General features: G+C 41.9%; 2 protein-coding genes across 4 annotated transcripts; one reads left to right on the top strand and one right to left on the bottom strand.

The window, feature by feature from the left end:
* Positions 1 to 935: 935 nt before the first annotated feature.
* On the bottom strand, positions 936 to 11,281 carry LOC139644741 (CD81 antigen-like). Its single transcript, XM_071520205.1, has 8 exons — positions 11,124 to 11,281; positions 8,982 to 9,096; positions 3,584 to 3,681; positions 3,311 to 3,385; positions 3,025 to 3,138; positions 2,737 to 2,835; positions 1,895 to 1,978; positions 936 to 1,667 (listed from the first exon to the last, which is right to left on the bottom strand). The coding sequence occupies exons 1-8, from the start codon at positions 11,187 to 11,189 to the stop codon at positions 1,605 to 1,607; spliced, it is 714 nt and encodes a 237-aa protein (XP_071376306.1). The 5' UTR covers positions 11,190 to 11,281; the 3' UTR covers positions 936 to 1,604.
* Positions 11,282 to 13,090: 1,809 nt separating this feature from the next.
* Positions 13,091 to 22,932, top strand: kcnc1b (potassium voltage-gated channel, Shaw-related subfamily, member 1b). Of its 3 annotated transcripts, none has more exons than XM_071520189.1 (4): positions 13,091 to 13,666; positions 16,841 to 17,756; positions 18,638 to 18,811; positions 19,832 to 19,971. In XM_071520189.1, exons 1-4 carry the CDS (start codon positions 13,100 to 13,102, stop codon positions 19,969 to 19,971), a joined length of 1,797 nt encoding a protein of 598 aa, XP_071376290.1. In that variant the 5' UTR covers positions 13,091 to 13,099. The 3 variants fall into 3 exon arrangements, with proteins under 3 accessions (XP_071376290.1, XP_071376288.1, XP_071376289.1); XM_071520187.1 differs by lacking the exon at positions 19,832 to 19,971 and adding an exon at positions 22,470 to 22,932 and having other exon boundaries at positions 13,100 to 13,666; XM_071520188.1 differs by lacking the exon at positions 18,638 to 18,811 and having other exon boundaries at positions 13,100 to 13,666; positions 16,841 to 17,734; positions 19,807 to 19,971.
* The last annotated feature ends 3,061 nt before the right edge of the window (positions 22,933 to 25,993 follow it).

The raw sequence follows: 25,993 nt of genomic DNA, 5'->3' as shown, positions 1-25,993 counted from the left end.
TGATACCAACTATTGCATCACTTTTGACTCTTCATTTGCATGCATTTTACTAAGTTGATTTCAGTGTGTTTGTCACTTAACTTGAAGTTGAACTATGGAAGAAACAGAAGTTGTTGAGTGAATGAGAAGAGCTGTTACAGAGAGGATAGATTGGATTTTTTATATACTGTGTGGCATTTATTTTTGCTTAGCTTGAACTTGCACAACCATTGTTTTAGATTTTGGTACAGGACTACAAATGTTACGCAAACATCGTGCACCAAATGTGCATTATAATAAATGTATGTTGATGTGTTTTTGTGTGTGTGCGTGTGTGTGTGTGTGTGTGGGTGGGTGGGTGTGTGTAGGGAGGGGGGGGCAGCATGAATGAGTTTCATATTTCATTATTCGTGACATTATTGCATAACTGCTCCTTCCTCTGGTGAGAAAGTAAACCTGTTGGCAGAACAAACACATTTTGAATGCTAGGTGTGGCTCCTGCCATAAAAGCTGGTGGTGGGCAGTGCCAAGGATGTACCAGCAGTGCTGTCAGTTGACTTCTGATGTATTCCACATTGCGTGTTGCAATGGGAATGTGCTGATTGGGCAAGAGGGGTAGTGATATCACACTGCCCCCCTGTGGTGACATGAGGCCAAATGGACACTGAACAGTCAGGAATCTGCCGGAGGGACGTTGAAAAGGGAAAGGGATCCTTCTGCAGATAAGGTCGTTTCTAGTAAAATGAAGGGTTCATGTTGCATGTCTGACACAGGCACGGACTGAGCCAAGTCCTAGACCTAAAAAAATATCACAATGGAGATTGTCATTGGAAGGAAGCTACACTTATTTTAGGACTTTACTTGGCTTAATCCACGTCTGAAACTGTCAAAGCTACCTGTCATTAGGTGACTCCTTGCACTCTGTGTAGTGCACACTGACCCACCCAAAAAGTATAAGAGAGAAGACATAATTTATTAGCATTATTAAAACAGCTTGAGTAAGAGGACTTGGCATGAGGGGTCATCATTTAAGGAGAGGGATTCACAAGTTATTTGAGACAGCATAACATTATGAGGACAGTTCATTAGGCACTAAGAAGAGATACACACAATGAAAAGCAAACACACCGGCTGACTCCTGATAATCATTAGAGTAAAGCAGTACATTACCCTGGACAACTGAAACTCTGCTGCTTAATTAAATTGTACAACACTGGCACACTGTAGGGTGGTACATCACAAACAATCAAACAGGGAACATATGAACTCTCCTGACTAAGTGTTATTAACATATGATGAGTATATATACAATTTATACAACCGTAAAAAGAGCATTGAATTCAATGACTTCAGAGAAATATTTCACAACATATATAAAAGACCCAAAAGAAGTCTTGCATGAAACATACAAAATCTGAATTGCTGTGTAAGAAAAATGTGTGACACCATTGCATGTATTAGGATTAGCATTATTAAAAAAAAGCAGTTTGTATTTTCTAATCTATAATATGGGGAGAAATATCCATTGTGCTGTATTATAATCATAAGATAGAGGAACTGCCACATATATAGAAACACATTATAAAATGATGCCATCACAGCCATTGCTGCCCATTGGCTGGCTCTTAGTACACTGGGCTGTTGCGGATCCCACAGCAAAGCACCATGGTGAAGATCATCTCGAAGATCTAAATGGGAGAAAGAACAGGACTGCTTAATTCAATATGTCTGCATTTCAGCACCTGTCTTGTTATCACAGCTAAGAGATAAGAATATGAGTTCAAGAATGAATCTCTGGGAATATATATGGTGACTGAACAGGCTGATGGGAGTGTAGTAAGCCTGTGCACACAATAGTGGATGTGAAATATCTATCTACATTTTCTACAGGCCTCGCCTTCGCTCTGACACTCACCATGATGACAGCCACCACCAAGGCAGCCAGGCCAATCAGGTAGAGCTTCTCAGAAAACAGCTCAATCAGCTTGTCATGACAGCTCTGGGAGGGGAGGGAGAGAGAGAATAAAGACAACTGCCACACCAGCATGAGAAATGACAACTTTCTACTGTTCATGCGTAGTTACTGACTCATAGGACATGGATAATAGAGAGCTGGTTTCACTGTCAATTAAGATATAAAGTTGTCAAATGACAAATGTTTTTAGCATCGCAAAATTATGAGTAAATAATCCAACAGCCCATCATCCATAATTCATAATCTAATAGATATCCCATCCATTAGTAACATAAATACTAACTATTTTTTACTATCCCCCCCCTCTATCTTTACTGGGCACTGATATTTTTCCATTTTGATATCAGTTACCCTTTTCCATAACAGCACTGGCAAATCAGTCAATCAGTTAGTGGGAAAACTACACGGTTCAATAGACGTTATAACTAGGAGCAAATGCTTGTTTTATTAATAAATCAGAACCTGCTGATTTTAAAGATAAGGTTGACTGATGCTCATTTTAACTTGCTATTTCACAAATACCAAAGTTTATGTTTTTCCCTGTCTCACAACCAATCAAGTGATGTTGCTAAGCAGTCCACTGCCTTCTCTTCAGTTCAGAAAAATCACTGAGGAGAATGTATAAAGTTATCAGTCAGCTGTGCTACAAATATTTTGTTACAAAAATGTCAAAAAGTGTGAAGGAAGCAAAGCCAATGAAGAGATATCCAGACCAGATATTTGTAGCCTCAAATGAATCAATTGAACCACGTCTTTATCACTGAATAAGAATTTGTACGTACCTGAGATTTCAGAAAGTCCTCTACAGTCTTTTTAGGACACAAGGAGCTGGTGACTTGTGTGAAGAGAGGGCTGTCATCTCCTTTACCACAGCAGTCAAGCTGCAGAAGAGACCCAGAGGTCAGCCAGTTCTTTCCCTCACTCACTCAACAAATGCACAATGGAAAGATTGCCTTATGAATAGAAATATCTCAGTACAACACTGCAATCTTACTGCTGCATTCACACATAGAACAAACATTGATATGTATAAGAACACACAAGGAACAAATGAGGAAATGATGGCGTACCGTAGTGTGGAAAACCTCCAGCACCTTGATGGCAGCGTCTTTGCTCGGAGACCCTGACACATCCACAGCCTTGATGTACGCTGAATCATAGAAGGTGATCAGCTCTTTCGAGATCTGTGGATAGAGTTGGGTAGGTTGGCTTAGTGACACAAGAAATACAAGGGGTTCATTGTAATAGAGGTGTGGGTGGAAAATCAGTGCAAATGTCATTAAATGCTCCAGTGTGTGTGTGTGTGTGTGTGTGTGTGTGTGTGTGTGTGTGTGTGTGTGTGTGTCGTTTGCTTACTGTGTCCCGGTTCATGAAACCCCAAATTCCTGCAGCCACTTCACAAGCAAAGAGCAACACCAAAAAGAAGAAGAACTGAATAAGGAAGAAAGGGGGAAGAGCATGAAATATTTTAATCCCAAAGTGCCAAATAAAACGTAAACAAAAGAGTCTATTTAAATTCCCTGCATACTGAAACTCAAGTAGTCTAACATCAACTGTGGATCACACAGCTGCTGGAGCTACATTTGGCTGACATGCAAAACAGAAGAGAGTCCTCCTCCACACACTCACCGTCCCCAGGAGGCACTGAGATTCCTGGATGGCACCATAACAGCCGAGGAAGCCCACAAACATCATCACAGCCCCGACAGCTATCAGTATGTACACACCTATTAAGAGAAAGAGGCAAAGAGAGGAAGAAACTGTGCGTCAAACTTGAGTATTTTAAGAGAACGTGGTCAGTGGGGCATTGTGTGTGCAATACCACTAGGAGGCAGTGTAAGAGCTGCGGGTGGCTGGTGCCCGCTCATTGATCCATACATTGTTTGGTAATGGACTTCCTGGATGTTTCTCTTGCCTGGCCTGTAGGATGACATGACATTATTGACATCCTGGAAACGAAAACCTCCCAGGTCGTGAGGTGGTGGTGGGGGGGGTCCACACTGCATTCTGCTGCCAGGCCAGGAAATGCCTTCCAGACACCCCAACCCCCACAAAACCCCTTCTGCCCTGACCCCTGACCCCCAGCATTAACCTTCCCCAGGAAACAGGGGCGAACCATGTGAATACACACACACACACACACACACATCCTTGTGTAATTAGACTGTTATACTGAGGAACGTAGAACCCTTTATACTGAGAGATCAAGCAATCTATTAACCGGACAAAAACAATCTCTGGCTATCGTCCATCGTGATACAGAAAATACGCAATTGCCTCTGCTTCTAATGATATTCAAAAGTATGCGACAGACACAGAGAGGAAATGTGCTGGTGCAGGAAAAAGCCAATGTGTAGCGACACAGTTCCTGACCTCAAACATCTGTCTGATGTTTTCCTGTAGACTTAAAGAAATAAAAGAGTATGGAGAAACAGGGACTTTCTCTGCATCAAAGATAAACCGCAAGGTGACCATATTGGTATTAAGGCCTTAACATCAATAGATTTTCAAGCTGTATCCCACCAATCAGCTGTGGGCTGACTGAATGCATCACAGTGGCTTGAAAAAAGGAGATAAAGCTGAGAGAAACAACTGCGTTTAAACGTCCCATATGATTCCATTTTCATGATTCTGTTTTAAAATCTACTATAGCTCAGAATAATAATGTTCTTCATGAAGTTTTGCAAATAAATGTAGTTTGGTTAAAAGGGTATTTATTGAATGAATATGAGGACGAAATCCTCACAGGCAGAGCAGTCACAATACTGGACTCTGATTGGCTGACAACACCAGCTCCTCTAATTCAAATGAGGTAAACGGCTGAGTGGAGGCTTTCCGGGGGAATGTCAGTTCAAATGCTGCAAACTTGCCTGATTGGAGGGATTTGAGTGATTCTTTAGTGAGGAGAGCCAGTCAAGACTAAGTTGTCACTTGCTTTAGAGACAGATCGATTTTTGAAAATACAATAATTTAAAATTTAACCACTCAAACAAAATCAAATTTCAACAATGTCTACATTAAACATCTTTAATCACATATGTATATAAATAGAGGAAAATGTGAATTCCTGCAATAGGGTCCCTTTAAGTTTATGCTGTACTTCATGCAGGGGTAAATATTTAATATATTTAGTGCAGATCCTTTGGTCATCTCTTCATTAGAGTAATAAAAGGAGGGTTGGTGCAGCGGAGGTTAGAGGTTGGATGGCTCAGCTCTGACAGGAATTAATAAACCTAAATGACCTGAATAAATAAAAGGCTTAAAGGTAATAAAATTCCAGAAAGTTTAGGGGTCAGCAGTCTTCAGCCCTAACAATGTTTGAGGACAATCTAATGACTTACATTCATTCCCTAACCTTAACAGTTAGGTGATTAACTTTACCATAGCAACCTTTACCCTTATCTTAAAATTAGTCTAACTATGAATTTAACTGTAACCCCTTAAAAGTAAAATCCCTAGAAAAGTGACCACTTTTCTGGGTTTTTCTTACTGGGTATTCTTACACAGATCTCTCTCACACACATACACACGCACGCAAACACACATACACACACACACACACACGCACAGACGTAGCATCTAATGCACCCTGACAGAGCAGTCTAAAGGGACAGACAGACCCAGTAAGAGGCTCTGACTCTGTTGCGTCTACGGACTCCCAACACCACCCAGTCCACCGCACATATCACGCACTATCCTTCCACATCCTCACATTTTCTATCTCTCTCTTTCTCTCTCCCTACTAAGGAGACTACTAACTAAGACCCTCTTCCTTTATTCCCCTCTCTCTTTCAGGACTTGGTGTTTTTGTCGAGGAGGGAAATGGCTACCAGGGCCAGTAACCCAGCAATGCAGCAAAGCAGGCATTATTTCCACTACCTTCCATTACTATGACAACACCCTTTGAGGTTTGAAGGGTATTGAGACTTTAAGGGAGACAGGCAATTTTATACCACCAGGGAAGTTCATTTATTTCTTGTCTGCTCAGTGTAATCTCCAGAGGGAAAAAAGGGGGAGGTGAACACCAGCTAAAACCCCCATTTAGATTTTCACTTCCCATTCGCTGTTCCAAGAAGAGCACAGAGCAAGAGCTGCGAACCCGAGTCCACTTTGTCAGAGATTGACATAAAAAAATTGAGAAAAACCCAATCACATGTCACTGTTGAGATGAGGGTTAATCATTCAAAAAGCTCCCTATATGTCATCTTGTTACCAAAAAAGATACGAGAAAGAAGATGCTCAGTGGGTCTTTAACTATCCTTCTACAGTAAAGACATTTTGAGATAACATTATATTCGTTCCATCCCAACATATTCTAGGACAGCGTGGTCCTGAATGTAGCATCAAAACAATCAAGGATGAAAAAAACAGGTTTGTATAGCCGATTACACTACTGAGCATTATTTGGCTCTCTTGCCAATGCCTCGCTTTCATTCATACACACACACACACACACACACACACACACACACACACTCACTGCACACTGAGAGAAGTGGGAATCAGCATTACTCTTTAATGGAGTCACTCTGTCTGTCTTTGGTTTTTACTTGTATAAACAACTAAAAGAATATGGCAAACAGGATTGCAATCAATCAGTTTGAATAGGAAATTTGCCATTTAGACAAAGTGGTTAAAACATCAACAATGCAGGCTTCTAAATAGGAAAGTAACTAAGTGACTATGTAAACTGGGAGCTGGGGTTAGTGTTAGGGCCACTGGGACAGGGATAATGGGCTTCAGGAAATGGCTCTTGTACAAAACTATATTCATGCATTTTGTTTTTTACATCATCATTCTTACAGCACTCTTTCCCACAATGCAGCCCTCTTGTTTATTTGTTTCAATTATGGAAAATGCACAAAAGCTATTCTGGCAGACGCTCAGCATTATACATTTAGTGCATCATATAAAGCCACTGAAACATCTTGTCCTCTTGTCTACCAAACTCTGTCACACCTATATCAGCTATAGCATGCTGTACTCTCAGTAGCAGGGATGACCAGGCTGGACCAGCGACAACTGCCAGCAATAATGATTTCAGCTGCTGGAGAATGTGTATTTTCAGCCTTACATAAATACCACTTTGGTGTGCCAGCATGCTAAAAACATCCACTCCAGACTCTAATTTGAGGGGTAATGAGCAGATGTACAAGGTTATTTGAATTATGCAAGGGCGTGTGTTCATGGGGGGAAAAAAAAGGAACATTCCCTTGATCTCCCTTGGGTGGGCCCCTCTTGCCGCCCTGCCTTTAAAATCAAGAGTGTGTCTTTCCTCTATAAAAAGCATGGGTTTCTGTGCGCTCCGTATACTTACTGAGGATAAGTATGGGAGTGGAGCAGCCCAAATGTAAATTAATGGGCGCACTAAAGTTCACCACCACAACAAACTGAGTCGATGGACCTTTGAAATGTTCTAATCATATCATATATTGTAGGTTTTGGGGTCCATCTGTGGACGGCTGAGGGCAGTGAAGGAGGATTTATGGGATGAAAACGACCAGGAGCACATATGCTTCAGGCAGTGCTTTGGCAGAACATGGCAGTGGGGCAAAATTTCTACAGAGGTACAGTACACTACCAGTCAAAGGTTTGGACACACCACATTTTTCTTTATTTTTTACTATTTTCCACATTTTATAATAATAGGAAAGAAATCAAACTATCACATAACACAAATGGAATTATGCAGTGACCAAAAAAGTGTTATAAATAAATCAAAACTATCTTATATTTTAGATTCTTAAAAGTAGTCGCCCTTTGCCTTGATGGAAAGGCAAAGGCTTTGGAAAGAAATTCATTCATAGGCATCAACTTCACTATTTATATTTGTCTAAGAAACAAATTTTAGCATTTAAGCATAAGCCTTTAGATCAAAATGGCTTTAAGGTAATGGAAAAACATAGTACATTCAATCAGGTGAGTCCAAACTTTTGACTGGTAGTGTAGATAGAGAACAAGCTGCACTGCATGAACACAAACCTCCTGATAGATCCTGTGAATCAGATGCTTACAGCATGAGGGACAGAAGGCACATTATGGCTCTTATTTGTGCACCACGCACACAGACTGTTCATACACTCACTGCCCACACACACTTACACACACGCCTCTACATCTGTCCAAAACATCTGGCACTTGCTCTTCAAAGCACATCGATGCAGAGACTTTTTGAAGATGTGGGATCTGGAGGCTATTCTTCAGGACGGGGCATGTGTGTTTATCAGAGTCTGACCACGTATGCGGTCATCAGTGTCAGAATGACAGCCAAGTAAAAACATATCTACTGTGCAATAGCCACTTGCTGAGCCACTCTTAGTCACACTGCGGATTTACGCAGGTCCTGTTTCCTGTCTTTTCTCAGAGGTCACTCCGCTCCTGCTATTTCTGGAACTTACTCACATGATCCCAACTGAACATGAAAGCAGGCATTTCTGTGAACTAACTGTGAACTAACTATGGTCGCTCTATTAACAGGGAGCTTCCTGTAGTGTGGGGAGTGGCATAAACAGACCCAGGACTAATCCTGAGAGCAGAAGAGGGAAGGTAACTACTGTGTCAAGGTGAATGCTCGTGATGATGAGTAGCCTGGGACACATGAAAATTACTGCTCAGCATGTGTCCAAATTGACCCCATTACTGTCAGTGGACAGTCAGCAATGAAGCATGAAATAATAACAAGCAGCCCGGGCTTTCCCAACCTTGGAAAGAGAGTTAAATGAAATGAAATAAAAACATAGTCCCTAGAACAATTTGAAGTCCAGCTAAATGATAACGATGATGATAATATCTAATTGTCAAATGAAAATTCACTGCTGATGGCACTGCACTGCAAAAAAAAAGCCGCTCTGCAGAAGCCTTGCAGTCTCACTAACAAGCACAGTTCAGCTCAGCTTTAGTTCTGTTCCCTTGAGGAATGAAAGATCTGAAAAAAGATATATATTTGATTTAAACACTGGGGTCACAGACATGAACCAGGCAGCGGTTGGGAAGCTCTGAGGTAGTTTACTGATGATGGTATACTCACTGATGTAGAAGGTGCCTGGTGCCTGGTGGCCTTCAAACTGCAGTATGAGCAGGTTGCTGGTTTGACTGTCGTGACGGAGCCACAGCGCCACTCCTAAGATCACACCTCCAGCCAGCTGTCCCGGGAAGAGAGAGAGAGAGAGGTTTTATTACTTTCTTTCATGTTGCTTTACTTTAGTGATAACCTGTGATAGATCATAGCCATTCAAAATGTCTGAAATTCAAGAGATATGTTACCATAAATATTAAAATAAACCTGTAGTTATCAATTTTTAATATTTTTTTTTAAAGAAACATTAAGCTTTTATATGACAGCAGCAGTGTGCGGCCTCACATTTGGAACTACACGCACATTTACTCTGTAAGGTCAGATCAGTGTCCGAACCTTTTCTCTAATGTTTCTCTCTCTCAGCTCGGCCTCGAGGGAATGCGCTGTCCAATGCTCTTTAAAAAAAAAAGTTTTGGAAGGACATCTTGGCACCTCAGTACATGCCATGTCCTCACAACATGGGTCATTGGTTCAAATCCAACTTGAGAACTTTTTTTGCATCTTATCCCCTCTCTCAACCTCTATCTTTACTGTCTCTCTCCTCTATACCGTCCGTACCTAATAAAGCAGAAACACCCTGATAAAAAAAAAGTGATGATAAAAAACATGATGGAGCAAAAAAGCAGAAGGATCACATCCAGCACATCAAGTCGTGTAGTTTATTCTTCATATGGTGAGGCCCCTTTTTACTTTATGCCAATGTTTATACCAAGTTATCAGCACATTTAGGCCCGTGCCTGCTTCCCATTGTTCTCTGAGAAACAGGAAGCTGAATCCTCAATGTGAAAAATAGCGAAGCGGGGAAGAGAGGGCACTCAGAGTTTTGACAATGACAGGCACTCCAGAAAAAACAACAGAGGAAGCACTAAATCAAGTGGAGAGTGTCCAGGATACGCCGACTTTGTGCTTATCTAAAAAAAAAAAAGAAAAAAAAAAAAAGACAAAAGTTCTTGATACAGAGAACAAAATGAAAGCAAGGGAAATTCACAAATTGAGTGATCGATTCTCACTGTGTAAGACTATGAATGAACACATGAATATCAAGGAAGTGCAATTTACATCTGCCTGAGTTCCGATGTGGTGTAATGAAGCTTGAAGGGCAGATACAAGGGCAAAAGGGGATGAACTACTGTGGTAAGTCCCTTTTGACTCAAATAACTACTAAGCCTTCCTAGAAAACAAGAGGAAGGAGAATACAATTTGCAGTGGGAATGTACAGCTACTTGGAAAATTAAAAAGCTTCAGCGGTACAGGTCTTTCCTGAACACTCATAAGCATTTGCAGACAGCAAAGGCCACAGACTGACGACCAGGTGGGAACAAAGGAAATGTCAGAGGGAAAACAGCTCTCCCCTCCCCCAGAAACTCTGTTGCCCCTGTTCATTCTTCCTGCATTTATGTTTAATCTGAGGACAGCCACTCTCCTCTCAGCAACAAATCCCCCACTACTCAGTTAACTTCATGTTTTCCGTTTTCCCCTCCAAACTAATGTCAGAGTTCAGACCTTCTTGCCCAGAGTGGACTGAACATGACTGAATTTCAATAACAAAATGATGCCAAGCCACTGTTTCAAGTAACTGAACCAGAGCTTATGTGAGAGTCTTAAAAAAAAAAAGAGACATGCTGGAGGGAAAAAGCGGTGTTATCTCGGTCCCTTTTCCGTGAGAACACAGAGGAGCCTGAACCCCACACAGCCCGGGGCGCTCCTCTCTGCTTCTCTTTCAGCCACCTTGCACTGCTGCTCGGCCAAGCAGAAAATAACTGTTGATCATGGGTAACAGCATTTCTGCTCTGCCTGGCCAAGGCTTTGTGCCGTGCCTCCTTACTCTATTGATGCTGCCTCCCTCTCTAAGAGCAGCCCCAGACAGAGCAGCATAATTAATAGCAGGACTGGAAACTCACTGCATCTCCTCCAGGATTCATCATTTATGAATTATGGCATAAACCCCTTGGCTACAGACGTGTAAAGCTCTTAGTCCATTCAGTCACAAAGAAGAGGGAAAGTTTAAGGAAAGCAACAATATGTTAACTAACATCCGAGGTTACATATTCAACAACAACGTTTAGGTTACAGAGTAAAACATGGTCAACTCACCCAAAAAATAAAATTAAAGAAGAATAACATATATTTAATGCATTTCGTGCAGCCCGCCACAGCCATGTTGCCAGTATGATCAGATCCTCTTTTTGACCAAATCAAAAGGTTTGTTGTGCCAGTCTACTGTCCGGGGATCACGGAGTTTCTGCTTGGCTCAGTTTATTCAGCCAGTCGGGGTATAGGCGCTATGCTGCAAACTCCTCCTTATAATCAAGAGTGAAAACCGAGATGGAGAACTGCCCACCAATTGATGCGGGCAAGCAAGGGCTAAGAAAACGGCAAGCTCTCCATTTGCAAGAGCGAGGAGCGGCACAAGTGAACCTATTCCTCTGCAATTTAAAATATATTTAGGCCAAATGTAGGCAAAAGCACAAATACTTTCCTGTGAAAAGTCTGATTGAAATAAAGAAAGAAAGAAAGAAAGAAAGGAAGAAAGAAAGAAAGAAAGAAAGAAAGAAAGAAAGAAAGAAAGAAAGAAAATGAAACATATAATAATAAAAAGCGTTTATTTAAACCTTAGCCATTTTTTCCAACTTAGCCTACTATAGATTGTACTATACAGGTAATAACTGTAGATCAACAGCGTGCTGGAAGCTGCGGTGAGAGATAGCGCCATCTGCTGGCAGCTTTGATACAAGGGGGCTCATTGGACAATTAGACAGATCAAGTGCAGCCCATAGGTGAGCAGAAATGAAATTCTCACAACTCTTTGTTTTCAAAATATCAGCACTAACGGCGTCAGCTATCCACGCAGATTTCTGTGAAAATAGGCTACTATGCGGATTCCCATTAAAGTGAATACAGGCTGAAATCTTAAATCATTGCGCCATTGCCTATGAGATCCGACTCTTTATTGCTGGGTGGATGCGCGTTCATGGCTGCAGGGTCACACCTTCTCTACCCAGTTGTGCATGAAGAGCATCAGTCTGTCTGCTTCAGCCGCGGACTGACCATAACTCTCCAAACGACGAGGGAAAGGTTGGGCGGCAGTGATAATTTCATCTATATGGGAGAACTTGACAGCCTGTTTTAACGAATACAACGCTCTTTACTGGGCATGCTCCACATGATGTGAGTAGGCTTGAGCTGGGCAGGGTGTGAAGAAGCTGCGAATAAATAAACAGGCAGTTTGGGTGTTTTTGAGCACGCTCTTTTTTCCATCTCTTGCTTACCACACATTGGTCAGCAGAGAAGACTCTTTAACAGCATCTTTTCTTCTCGGCGCTCACGGGGGAATCAAGCGAACAATGCGTTAAATGAAAACAGAAAGTGTTATCCCTCCTGGCCAACAGCGCATCTGCCAAGGCTGCAGAGACAAAGAGCTAGATCTACCGGCGGTATCTCCTTAAACGGAGAGAGCGGATTGAGTGTCGGGTGGGAAGGAGGTGAGCTGGTAGGCAACAGAGGAGGGGACTGAGTCTCCGGGAGAGCTGAACTGAACAGGCGCTGTCCGCTTAGCACCACCGCAGTCACCTTGTTGTGAAAGTCAAAAACGCTCAGACTGATTTGATCTACAGTTTTACCGCATCCTGGGAGTCCAATGCGCTGGATTTATGTTGGCGGAGGGGGGGGAAATTGCCAGCATATGCCCTTTTATCTCAACATCTTGGATTTACCGATGATGTGACGTCCATTCTTAATGTGATGCGATTGGCTGCAATCATTTTGGATTTCGATTCTACACTGTAGTGAGTCTGGCAGCTATAGCGTTTATGATCTTCAGTAGCCTACATGACAGGTGCGTGCAGAAATAGTGAGTCGACCTGATCGGGTATAGAGGGAATGTAGCCTGATGTGTCTCACGCATCCTTTCTTTCATAGTTGGTAAGAAACGACCGGTTGCTTTGTACGCTGTTCTCCTTTTATAATTGTATCTCTCTCTGTCTAGTCATTGCTGTGCATGTGTTGCACGGTGCGCTTAGACTTACCGTTGTGATGAAGGGAACTTATTGGAGAAATGCCTAAGGGACGCAATGGGCCTGAGCGACGACAAGGATCGCATTGTGATAAACGTGGGAGGGATCAGACATCAGACATACCGCAGCACCCTGCGCACTCTACCTGGCACTCGGTTATCCTGGCTGGCCGAGCCTGATGCACCCAACCACTTTGACTATGATGCCAAGATCGAGGAATTCTTCTTCGACCGCCACCCTGGCGTTTTTGCACATATCCTTAATTACTACAGGACAGGTAAATTGCACTGCCCTGCTGATGTCTGTGGACCCTTGTATGAGGAGGAGCTGGCCTTCTGGGGCATTGATGAGACAGACGTGGAGCCATGCTGCTGGATGACCTATCGTCAGCACCGGGAGGCAGAGGAGGCCCTTGATAGTTTCGGCGGGGGGGCCCTGCTAGACCTGGGGAATGATGATGCGGAGCCAGAGGCAGAGCATGCCGAGGGGGACGATGTGGATGAAATGACAAGGAGGCTGGCGCAGGGAGACTCTCCTGATGCCAGGCACGGGAGCTTGTGGAGCCGGTGGCAGAGACGTGTTTGGGCTCTGTTTGAGGACCCTTACTCCTCTAGATATGCAAGGGTGAGTAGCCTTGTCTATGATATTTGCTTGTGTCAAGCCATGGCCGTGGCATTCCTGCTACACTTGATGTTCAGGGAGCTCATTAGGAGCCTCCAGTACAACCACCATGAGCAAATTCTGAAGTAAATATCATCTAAATGCTGTAAAAGTGGTCTAATATTTCACTGAGCTGTAACAATCAAAGCTGCATGAACATGATCAAAATTGTGAATTTGTCTGCCCAGATTGCTTGATGGTGAAAGAAAGATTGATGAAGCCTCCTCAGCTGAGGCTTTCAGAGAGGCTGTTGATGACCTTGAAATTGCTCTCTCCTGGGTTTCCACAGCAGGGATGTTACTGTACAGAAAGGGAGAAAAATATCGACCAATGACCTCATCATCCGTCAGAATCATTTACATGCAAATCATTGCTCCCACCCACTTCTATCTCACAGGAGAGCATGAGGAACTCATTCTGAGTCCCACAGGTCTTTGAATAGATACTTCCAGGACAGCAGGATCCCTGGGCAGGCTGGCAGTTTGGTTAAATAGGTCAGCCACACATTAGTAAACCAGATCTTTGGCACCACCAGAATTTAATGGCAGACCTCCAGACAAAAACTGGGTTGCTGTTAGAGGTGACATTTTTGGAGTTGTTATGGGCACTCTTCCATCCAGGCTTAATGCCTCTCATTGGCGATAATGAAATGACTTTACACCTTCTGATATTTTTGCTTTTTCGACCAGTACCCCCTACAAAGACCGCTGTGTCGCACGCTGTTTTAACAGCTGTAGCATGGTGATTGGTGTAATTAGGTATCAGGCCCCATCCAGCATGTGTAAACTGTATTGACATGTTCTCACTCTTACAGTAAGCAATAGTGAATGTGGTTTAACTCACATGTCTTTCAGAATCGCCTTCTCAATGCAGGAACATTTCTCGAAGTAGAGAGCTATTCGGAAGTGTCCTACATTTAACACTGAGGGAGACAAAGCAGAGCAGGGATTGACAGAGCTCAACTAAGACTGGCAAGAAGATTAATTAGATCTCAGGCTCTGAGTTAATTACAGACTGTATTCACAGTGGATACATCAGTAGAAAACCCCTGTCACTGCACATTACTCTGGGCCTGTGGTTTGCGAGCAACGGTGAGAATTAGCCAATAAGGAGAAAACACCCTTCGGCCGTCACCTTCCATACCAAGTTGTCCCAAATGTCACAAATACATATAATTCAAGAGGCAATCTTCCTAAGATGATGCACTAAATAATGATGGATGGGCTGTTTATGGTGCTGTGTCCTGGTGGCAGAGAGCCTGTGTCAGGATACATCAGTGGAATGAGCTTGGTTGACATGAAAGTAGCTGATGTGAATGAGGCTTTATCATATTGGACAGTAGGCTACTGGTGGTGTGGTGTGTTTGATCTGTTTTTGATCTCTCTTGCGAATGGATGTGGATGTACATTTGCAAGATGCACATTTCCAGCTACTGAATGTAAATAAAAAAAATATACAAAACAGTTAACATATTACGGTGTGGAAATGATCGTTGCATTTGAAAAACGATGTTAATATGCAGAAGGTGAACAGTAATGTTGGCTCCATTGAACAAAATGGACAGGCTGCTGACGGAACAGGACTCAGTGTACTATAGATACTGCCAACACACAGTTTCCCTCTGGACCATTGGAATAGCTGGATGGGAAACAGACATTCATAAGCAGTAGTGATTTCCTCAGCACAATGCGATGAATTGCCAATGATGGGATGTCATGATGAGTGTCTGTTTTTCATCTCATGTGCCTGCCTTAGCGAGACCTGGTCCATGGACTTGACTGAGCCTGTGTTTCCTTCGCTCAATGGAACATAAGACGCTCCCTCATGCCCCAACATGCCCCACTCCAGCTCACTTCCCTGATGTTGTTCATTAGTCTTCTTGTCTACTTACAATGCTCCACACTGGCAGAGAAGCACTAAAGGTCTGCACTAGCACTCATTAGCACTCGTCATGCATGAGTAAACTGCTATTGCTCTAACTTGTGAGATTCATAGGACGATCAAGTAGATTTCTCCTGCTTGTCTGTTTCTTTGTCTGCAAACAGTGACCTACTGACCCTAGATTACACTGAAAATATGCCTGTTTTTTCATATCGCTGCTCCTCGTAACGCCAATCTTGGTGATTTTCATATTTTAATTGGAGTTGAGGGACTACATGCTCCTCCATGGGTTGAGAAAATTCTACACCCCTTCTGTCTGATGGAAGTGTTTCAAACTTCATTGGATAAAAAAATGAAAGAAAAATGCATGGTGGTCAAGCTGAAAACAAGGCTTTTTTCTGAGTTTCTGAAAAGTTGCCTTTTTTTGGCGTTTTTACTGCGATGATATTCAAAATAAAATGCATGAATGGTAACGTATACTGTAAACCAGCAGGAGCAGAGAATGATAACATGGGGACAGGGTTGCAATCAATACCCAAGAAAGAATATTATATATCTCTCTATCTACCAGTGATGTATACATCAGGCGTACCAGAACCTAAATGCAATGAAATGTGATCGTCTAATCAATACATAATGAAGGCTACGGTACTCTTCTGCCATTAAGGGAAATATAGGTTTCTCATAAAAGGAGCGCAGCGTCTGTCCAAACAGCCTTAGCTCACACTGATTCCCAAGAGTTGATCATCTGGACAGTATGACCTTGTGTAGGGAAGACCTGCTGTAGTAACGGTGCTGAAGAGGAGAACTCCAGCTAAATTTAGTCGTGTGGGTCGACACTAATGACCCGCCTGCTGCCGGCTCTTTATAATTCTGAATGTAGCACACCCTTGAAACATGCCATGACCTTGAGATACAGCAGAGGGAACAGAGGTCCAAGCAAGAATAGCGGGCTCACATTGATTCTCCCTTTTACAGTGACACTACCGAATTAAGACACACATACATACAGGGAGAGAGTGGAGACAGAGAGAGAGAGAGAGTCAGTGCCATTGTCATTGTCAAACCAGACGCCATAGTCTCAGACAATAGATTGAATTGCATTGAATCTTGCTATGAATGGTTGCTGGGCCGTTGAGCTTGATTACATTGCATGTATTACTGTGCTCATTCTCCTCTCTGTCCTTCTCCCTCACCCCCCTCCCTTCCCCCCATTCCTCTCTCCTTCCTCCTGCACCCTACATATTTTCTGCCTAGTGGGTGGCTCTTGCCTCGCTCTTCTTTATTCTGGTGTCCATCACCACCTTCTGTCTGGAGACCCATGAGGCCTTCAACCCCATCATCAACCGCACCGAGATGGAGCTGGTGGACAACGTGACCGTGGAGCATGTGTACCCGGAGGTCGAGACCGTGGCCTACCTCACCTACATTGAAGGCGTTTGTGTGGTGTGGTTCACTTTTGAGTTTCTAATGCGAATAACTTTCTGTCCAAATAAACTTGACTTCATCCGGAATGCCCTAAACATCATCGACTTCGTGGCCATCCTGCCCTTCTACCTGGAGGTGGGCCTCAGTGGGCTCTCCTCCAAGGCAGCTAAGGACGTGCTGGGTTTCCTGAGAGTGGTGCGCTTCGTGCGGATCCTGCGTATCTTCAAGCTGACCCGTCACTTTGTGGGGCTGAGGGTGCTGGGCCACACATTGAGGGCCAGCACTAACGAGTTCCTGCTTCTCATCATCTTCCTCGCTCTCGGTGTCCTCATCTTTGCCACTATGATCTACTACGCTGAACGAATCGGAGCTAATCCCAACGACCCTCGAGCCAGTGACCACACGCACTTCAAGAACATCCCCATTGGATTCTGGTGGGCTGTGGTGACGATGACTACCCTCGGCTACGGAGACATGTACCCTCAGACGACCTCCGGCATGCTGGTTGGAGCCTTGTGCGCCCTGGCGGGTGTGCTGACCATCGCCATGCCCGTCCCTGTGATTGTCAACAACTTTGGAATGTATTACTCCCTGGCTATGGCGAAACAGAAACTACCAAAGAAAAAAAATAGGCATATCCCTCGGGCCCCCCAACCAGGTTCTCCAAACTACTGTAAGTCAAGCATCAGTTCACAACAGCCGAGCCCCCTAGCCCATGACGACGTTTTCGAGATAAAGTTTCAAGGTAAGAAACAAAGGAAAACATCCTCATATATAAGCAATATATGCTGATATATCATTGCCTCATCACTCCACTTTCCTTATCTCCTGATGCAGCCATAACACTATTTAGCTGTTTTCATTGTTTGTCTGTTCCCACTTAGTAGTTCAACCAGACGATTCAGGCATGAGATTAAACAAATGAGTTTCCCACTGGAGAATCAATAAAATATGTGATGAGAAGCTTATTTGACACTGGATGGGAGAATAGAGAGATTGAGGGAGACCATGAGTGATCCTGCTATTGATTTTGCAATTCTTAACTGACTCACCCATCCTTTCTCTTAAGACTAACTGAGATTTGGTGTTATTGTCATATAATGCTAAGAACATGTAAGAAGACATCAGAATCACTTGATTGGTACAAGTACAAGAAATGTATACGAATTTCTCTTGGTGGTATTGGTGCGAGGACATATCGACAACTGACATACTACATGTGATACATATACATATGTGATACAGTACATGCTGACACACATGGCAATAACAGACAAAAATCTTATTACTTAAATTGTGGGGAAAAAAAGAAATTCAGCCGGTACTTATAGATGATATAATGAAGAGATTGACGTTGTGATTTCTTGTAATATAGGGATAGTTTTTTCTGTGTGTGTGCATGTTTTTCTGTTTTTGTTTTGTTTTATCAAGAGGCGATTTAGGAGCAACATACTTCTGTTATGTCAATCCCATCCCACACACCTTGCTGAAATACTATCTGTACTACCACTAACTATGTTTCATGGACCCCCAGGTGTCCATAAGTGCGACAGACCAATCCCTCTAACTCTGGCATTCTTAGATATTAAACCAGAAGATTTTATTTGTGTTTCCCGTTGTCTTAAGATTCCAAACTGAACGGTGAGGCAGCTAACGCAGCTCTGGCCAATGAAGATTGCCCTCATATAGACCAGGCCATATCTCCTGAGGAAATCTTCAGTCCCAGTGAGAGAGAGCGGCCCTGCTTCCTGGTCACCACTGCTGAACGCCCCAACCACACAGGGGGAAGAGTGAGGAGGGGTACGTACAGTAACAGCCAATCACAGGCCCCTGTAAGACACTGACACCATAGACAACAGACATGCTATGTTCCTTTCCTTCTTAACACCTCAATTAATCACAGCCACACACACACACACACAACTACAAACCTCTTACAACCTTCACCCACCTCCACAACAGCCGCTTTTCTTCACTCATCTCCTTGGGTATTGTATAAATTCCAAGTCACGATAACATCTGTTAATTAAGCCCAAGCACAATCACCACTATTGTCAGTAATAATTGTCCACATCTACATAATATATTTTTTGATACCATGCATATTGCATACCCCTATTTATTTACGAGTAAGAAAACTATTTTCAGAGTTTTATATGATCTAGAATGTGTTGTCTTAACTGCCTGAGAAAGTATTTACGTGCTATGCGTGTACCATGTATGTATATGTGTTTTAATGATAAATATCATGCGGAATCCTGACTATGAGTACGTTGGTCTTGAGCATAATGGTGCATGAAGTGTCTTGCTGGTGGGTGTTATCAGTATGGTGAAGGAGCACAACACAAACGGAGGAAGGCTAAAGTCAAATTGCATTATTATGACAAACCAAATTCTATCATCAATTCTTACATTGAAAACAACAGGGTTGAACATTTTGTTTACTTTGTAACAGTAATGTACAAAAGATTTTACAAAAAAATCCTCTAAAAAGTTAGTCTCCAGCCTTGGCTCCATGTGCAACAAGCACATCTAGCTGGCACAAAGCTGACAATACATTCCCTGCCTGAGGTGCCTACCAAGTCTTTTACAGTGTTATACTCCAAACCATTCCAATACCACCCGGTGCATGCTGTTGTACTCCTGATGCACTCAACGCATGGAGAATAATGATCTGTCTGAAGTCTGTGTTGACCTGTTTCTTTGGAGACAAAAACAAGAAAGCAACAGGTGTAGCATATCAATAAGGAACACCAAAACATTTTGTCATGGATTCAGCGCTGCAGTGTACTCAGAACGTTCTCTGTTTTTCAACTGAAGGTTATGAAAAGCCTTGGAGCCTTAACAGCATGTCTGGCATGAGCGGGGATGCCTCTGGAGTGTCCTCAGTGTCCGCCCTGCCCTGCAGCCCACCCTGTCTAATGCAGCACTCACATTCTCCCATCCCATCCATTATGTAGCATGGTTGAGTAGCAGACACAATGCCATTGGAAGGCCTGTTCACACTCTTCCTTTTATCTTTCCTGTCAGATTTTGCTTTACACTTGCCTTCGCTCCTGCTTTTTTTCATTTTTCTTTTCTGGAAAACTGTATCTAAACTGTCAAACTTCCCAAGTGTTCTCCTTGGGTGTATCATCATATACTAGACTAGAATACATTGGCACATGCCACTCTGCATGGGTCACCTCAGTTGCAGACAAAGCACTGTTCTACTCTTACCACGGGCTACTCCCCACTCTTTACCTGCGTTTACATCATTGCCTGTTGCTCTGTTGCTTTTGATCTCTCATACTCTCTGCCAATAACTTTTATCTCATCTGCTTTTTAAAAACTTGTGAAAGAAAACAATTTCATAAGATGTAACCCCTGCTAATGATATGCTGGACATTCACAATCTATGGCTTTTAAACATATCTAAAAGGTACCATTGCCAGCTGTTAAGGGAACTCTTAAGTGCTTTGTACGTTGCAAAGTAGAGACGTTATAATTCCGAAAGTGCAACCCAGACAAGACTTAATATTATCTGAGTGGCGATTCAAATTTTTTGAGCATGATGTTCTGATGTCTGATGCAATATGGAAATGATGACGATTCCTATGATACTAGTGATGAATACATCTAATGTCAACAGAACTAAAACTGTTTGTTCATTTGCATGAACTGCATGAGAAATTATGTTCAACAAGAAGCTAACTGTATCGCAGTACCTGTAAGAAAAATCTTTTTTCTTTCAAAAGCTTCTTCATTTTTATGCATATTGAAACAGCTTTACAACAAGAGACTCAGTCATAGCAGAGGTTTTTATGTAGCTGCCATTCTTTGCCTTTCCCCAAATTCATATATTTATTTTCTTGTATTTATTTGACTGGGGCCTCCCAACTAAAATAGTGTGATTTAACTTGAATTCTTTGTCATAAAGCCAACTAATGCTGTTATGAGCATAAATAATTTTTATACAAATATATTTAGTGGTAGTTATGAGTTTTTAAACCGTATCAATAGTCTGCAGCAACTTCTGTTATTGCTGTGATGCCTAAATTAAGGCTAGACTCATCTATTATATAACTACGGTGCCTTCAAACCTGGTGAGGCAAAGTAAAAGTGAGTAATAAATTGACATGAGATAACATAAGTGCTCACATTGTAGCATCAATACACTTAATATCATGCTCATAACAGTGTAACGAAAGCTTTATTGTATAAGGTGCAGCTCGTACCTGTTGCATTACCATCGTACCCTTAATCACAGTAAAGAATGCTCTCTTGGTTATTATAGCTACAATAAAGCAGTGATCATAGGCATCTAGCAGTTATTAGGATTTAAGTTTAGGGGATACACAGCTCCAAGCAAACGACAGCTGAAACTACTGAATTATTTGTCCCCAACTTTAGAAAGATTTTGTATATTACAGCACAAAATGTTATTAAAGGGGAAAAACTCTGCAACTCTACAGAGCCAAAAATATATCGACTTATGGTCTACCAGAGATGTCATGATGACTCCTACAGTATGTATTTAGTATATGTGTATTGATTTAACACATCAATACTGTTACATGTAGTGATATTGTCCCACTACTTATGCACAAAATTTTCAGGGCACTTTAACAAATTTTAAGTTGGCCAATCAGAAGTGTTAATTTCTAGAAAATATAGGTATAGTATACGTTTTTTTTTATTCTATTTGAGCAGAGTTTTACATTTTACATTTCCAGTCATGTCTCTTGCTGTGGTAATTAATGGACACTTAAAAACCCTTGTGAAGATTTGATGTAAAGAGATGCAGGTGAATTATATGCTCATACTTAATGCAATTCAAGTGAAAAAAAAGTACAATACGATACAGTATGGGATGTTGGTCTACTTGGGGAAAGGTAAATGCATGTATTTTACATTTATGCAACAGAAAAGTATTCAAATAAAATATGTAAATAAAAGTCCTTGCATGAAATAAATTTTGTACACAATGAGCGTTTAGACTCCGTTTTTATTCAACAGCACATGCATACACATCTTTCCTTTTCCACTAGCTTAAAGCTAGTGCATTCAGCAGCTGTTTGGCCCTTTATCTACTTGTGTTCGGGTCAAAGAGAGCTTAAAACGAGGTGACTGTGAGAGCATGATGCAAAGTACACAAACGCATGACAATGACTGAACTACTGAACATTAACCTGTAAAACAGCATGTTGGGCATGTTGATTAACCTACTCAGAATCCAACCTCTGCACACAGACAGTACATCTTCGTCTGATGCCTTGGCTAAGCATGGGAAATACATGGTAAACTTGTCGTTTACCATGAGGAACTAACGGAGCACATTTTCTTTACTCTCAAAGCTAGTGTCATTTCATCACCCCCCGCACTTCAGAGGTACCTGTCATCGCCATCATTTCCGCCATTATACATACTTTGTGTAATAATTTACTTTTTGTGTTATTGTTTTTTTATATGTTTATAGAGACCCAGCGACAGCACCGGAGCAGACAACCAGCAGAATCAGTTTGTGTTATGAACCATGGTGTACCAACCACTATGTGTATGACCCATAATGGCCCATCCCCCACCTGATAGTCCTGTAGCTTTGTTGTGTGTATTACTTAGTATTTTTGAATGGGTGTGACAGTGACAACCTGTACATCACAAACTCAGCATAGATGTAGCACTGAGGAAGTTTTGTTGTCAAGCCTTATGTAGCTCAGTATCTGTGACTGGTTACTGTGTTGTAATTTGTGTGCCTATTTTTGGTGTGTGCCAGTGCTGTAAATACGCTTTTGTGTGCTCAAGTTGTGTATACCAATGTTTTTTGAGTGATCATCAAATATCTGTGTGCTTCTGTTGAAAAAAAAATGTTGCTCCGATTTTATCACTCCCAGCAAAAACTTGTCACTTGTCATGTCAGCAAACTAAACAGATGAAAACAAGTCATTAACTTTGCACTGTCATGGTCACATCTGAATAGCCTTTTGCACTGTTTTGCACCAGTGAACTTTAACATTCTTTTGATATGTTTTCAGGCATCCAAAAGAGATAATGTCCACAAAAAAGAAAGAAGTTCATACTTCAAAAACACCACTCTTACCTTATACCTGTATTAATGAGGCATTAAAATGGCTACGTTTGCTGTTATGAATTGGTAAACAAATCTCCAATTTAGTCGGTTAAGCAAATCCTATTTGGGGCTTATTCAGAGAATTTTTGATATTCAACATTATTTTAATGTTGATATATCTACAAATGTATCTGTACTTTGACTAACAGATAGCTCAAGTTACATTATCTCATATCATAGCTCAGATACTGCAATTATTCTGCGGTACATTTTCAACTGACAATCATATGGAATTGACATATTCTTCTTTTTCTGCACTTTTTCTGCAAATTGGTAATACTAACCAATGCCAAACATTATACACGTCACACTGGACAAGTGCCTCTGTTATACAAATCCCTTATACCATTCCAGTAATATAATTTAATCAACATGGTGAGCTAATGTAATTTTCATTTTACTTAGTAATTAGTCACATAACCATTGAAAGGAGCTATGATCATATCATGAGATATTCAAAAAGCACAGACTCCCAAATGCATCAGTATCTGAAGGCAAGCAATGGGCATGCCTGATCAACAACTAAAAGGACAGCCATTGGTTACAAAGTACAACAACATATTTTGTGCAGAAAAGTTACTCCAGTGGAAAGGGACCAACTTTTTATCAAACCACTGCAAACACACTGCCAACAACCTGTTGAGATCTGCGTGCAGCCAGGTACAGCAGATCTGGATCTGCCAATGGAACTGAGCACAAATGGGGGAACTCTGTGCTGGTCATTGTCCAACATGGAAATAAACAGCAGCTATTATCATTACTGGAATCAATAACTCAACAGTTAGGCGACTAATGTGTGCCGTTTAGTGAGACTTCAGAGTGTGTTTTGAACACCGTGCATTTTGTGGTTAGTTATCTCAATAAGGTGTTCAGTGATCGTTTTGATTGGTTTGTTGTTTAGGGATTTTTTTGTGTCTTTTCTGACCAATACAGTTCAGGCTTGTACAATAAATAGTGATAAATAAAAAAACACAGAAATGATCATTTTTCAGCGAGTGTTGGTTTATTTTTTCAAACTAATCTAGCTAAAAAGAATGCCTTAATTTAATTTTCAAAAGCATAATTTCTGTGACATTGATGTTATCCATAAACAATTTGCATAAGTTTTATATAATAAAATCTAACTCTTATATAAAAAAGCATAACATAGTTCAATGCAAATATAACATCAATGAGCCATTCTGATTCCATTGCTTCTTACCCTCATGTGCACATATGACAGTATGACAACCTCATAGAATATGAAATAGCATCGCAAGAATATAAATATGTGATGGACAGTAGGCAAAGATAAATACTGCACTTAATTCCTAAGTGGTAAATAATTAGATGACCGTGAGAATTTCAGTATCGTGTATGGATCCTTCAGAGATTGAGTGCCTCCTGACGCTCAAGATCACAGCAATAAAACCCCTGACATGGGAAGATGGAGCTATAGCACCAGTCTAGCCCATCTTTCACACAATCCATAACGGCTTTATTCAGTGGGAAGACAAACATGGCAGGTGGACAGGCGGCCATAGGCATGGCCATGTCCTGCAAAGCCGTCCCCCAAATCATGTCCATCAAACTGACGGGCTGGTCAGGGAAATGATGACCTCTGTCCACATGAACCATAACTCAACCTGTATCCAAACCCCAGAACAATATTTATGACCATTACAGTTTGAACACAGTGCTGCTCAAGGAGCTCAGATAGCTTAGTAGAAAGTGAGAGTTATATTCAAAGGCACTTAAAACCTTAGATTAACCTTAGATTTCATGTGGAGCATTTGGGTTTTGCTAAGTGCAATGACAAGCTTTAAATTGTTCAGAAATGTATTAATTCACACATTTCTCACAAAGTCTTCTCAAAATAAACTTCTCATCTCTCTGACAGGCACATGTTTAATAAATGCTTGCTCTCCTGCTCCAAAGTTACTGGAGTGTTTGCTGCAGAGTTTTGTCTTCAATCAGCCTTCACTGCACACACTGCCACAGAGTGACCGGCTCCACAGCCGATGAGAAGAGGTCTGAGACCTGAAATGAGCTGTGGCTTGATGACATCGGCCTGTGAACCATCTCCACACATGCCATGTTCGTTCCAGCCCCACGAGAAGAGACAACCCCCTGAAAAAGAGAGGCATTGGTCAGTGGAGCTTACAGTAAAGAGAATACAGTATGCAGTATATCTGCAGCACTGTACCGTGTCGGCTAAAATAGCAGCCTATAAAAAAAAGGTAGGGTGCAAAAAAAACAACCCAAAAACCTCTAAACAGGCTGCACGCAATCACACATACAGCCTCTCTGTTCCTAACACTGACTCTCAGCCAGCAACAAAGCTTCCCTGCTCTTCACAGCTGGTGAGCTTGTTGGTGGGTGTGGTCAGGTCTGCATCACCGAGGAGACACGTGCCATGGCAACACAGTTACCTAATAGGTTCCATTGCCATGGCAACAGAAGCGAGCTTGCTTTCTCAAGGGTAACACATCTTCAAGCTATCCCCATCCCACAGTTGTGTTTCTTTTATGCCATCTTTTCATTTATTTCATCGAGGGATTTCATTCTGTCTTTCTTCTTTCTAGCTCCTCTCTGAAATCAGCGGCATCAAAAGCTTTGGGTTCGCCAACAGACACATATGCTTTCGCCACTTACCAGACCAAGATGTCACGCCAGCAGCTTATGTCGGTGTGACATTCTGCCAGCCGTGGCTTATGCATTACATGCACACACACAGGCCCAGTCTTTACAAAAACACCTTACATGTATTTGGAATTGGAATGTAATGCCTTTATGAAAATTATTCAATAAACTTCCTGGTTCCCATTGGTAAATGAACTTTATGTACTGAAGTCTTTTGTCTGTGAAAAAAAAGCCTTGTTTTGGTGCTGAGC

This window comes from Centroberyx affinis, unplaced genomic scaffold (genome assembly GCF_046629955.1).
Source record: "Centroberyx affinis isolate AG114_WGS23_722 - 3 ecotype Tasmania unplaced genomic scaffold, CSIRO-AGI_Caff_v1 ptg000779l_1, whole genome shotgun sequence".
Lineage (NCBI taxonomy): Eukaryota > Metazoa > Chordata > Actinopteri > Beryciformes > Berycidae > Centroberyx > Centroberyx affinis.
Note: the sequence above shows the minus strand (reverse complement) of the source record. Positions and strands in the feature narration are given on the sequence as shown.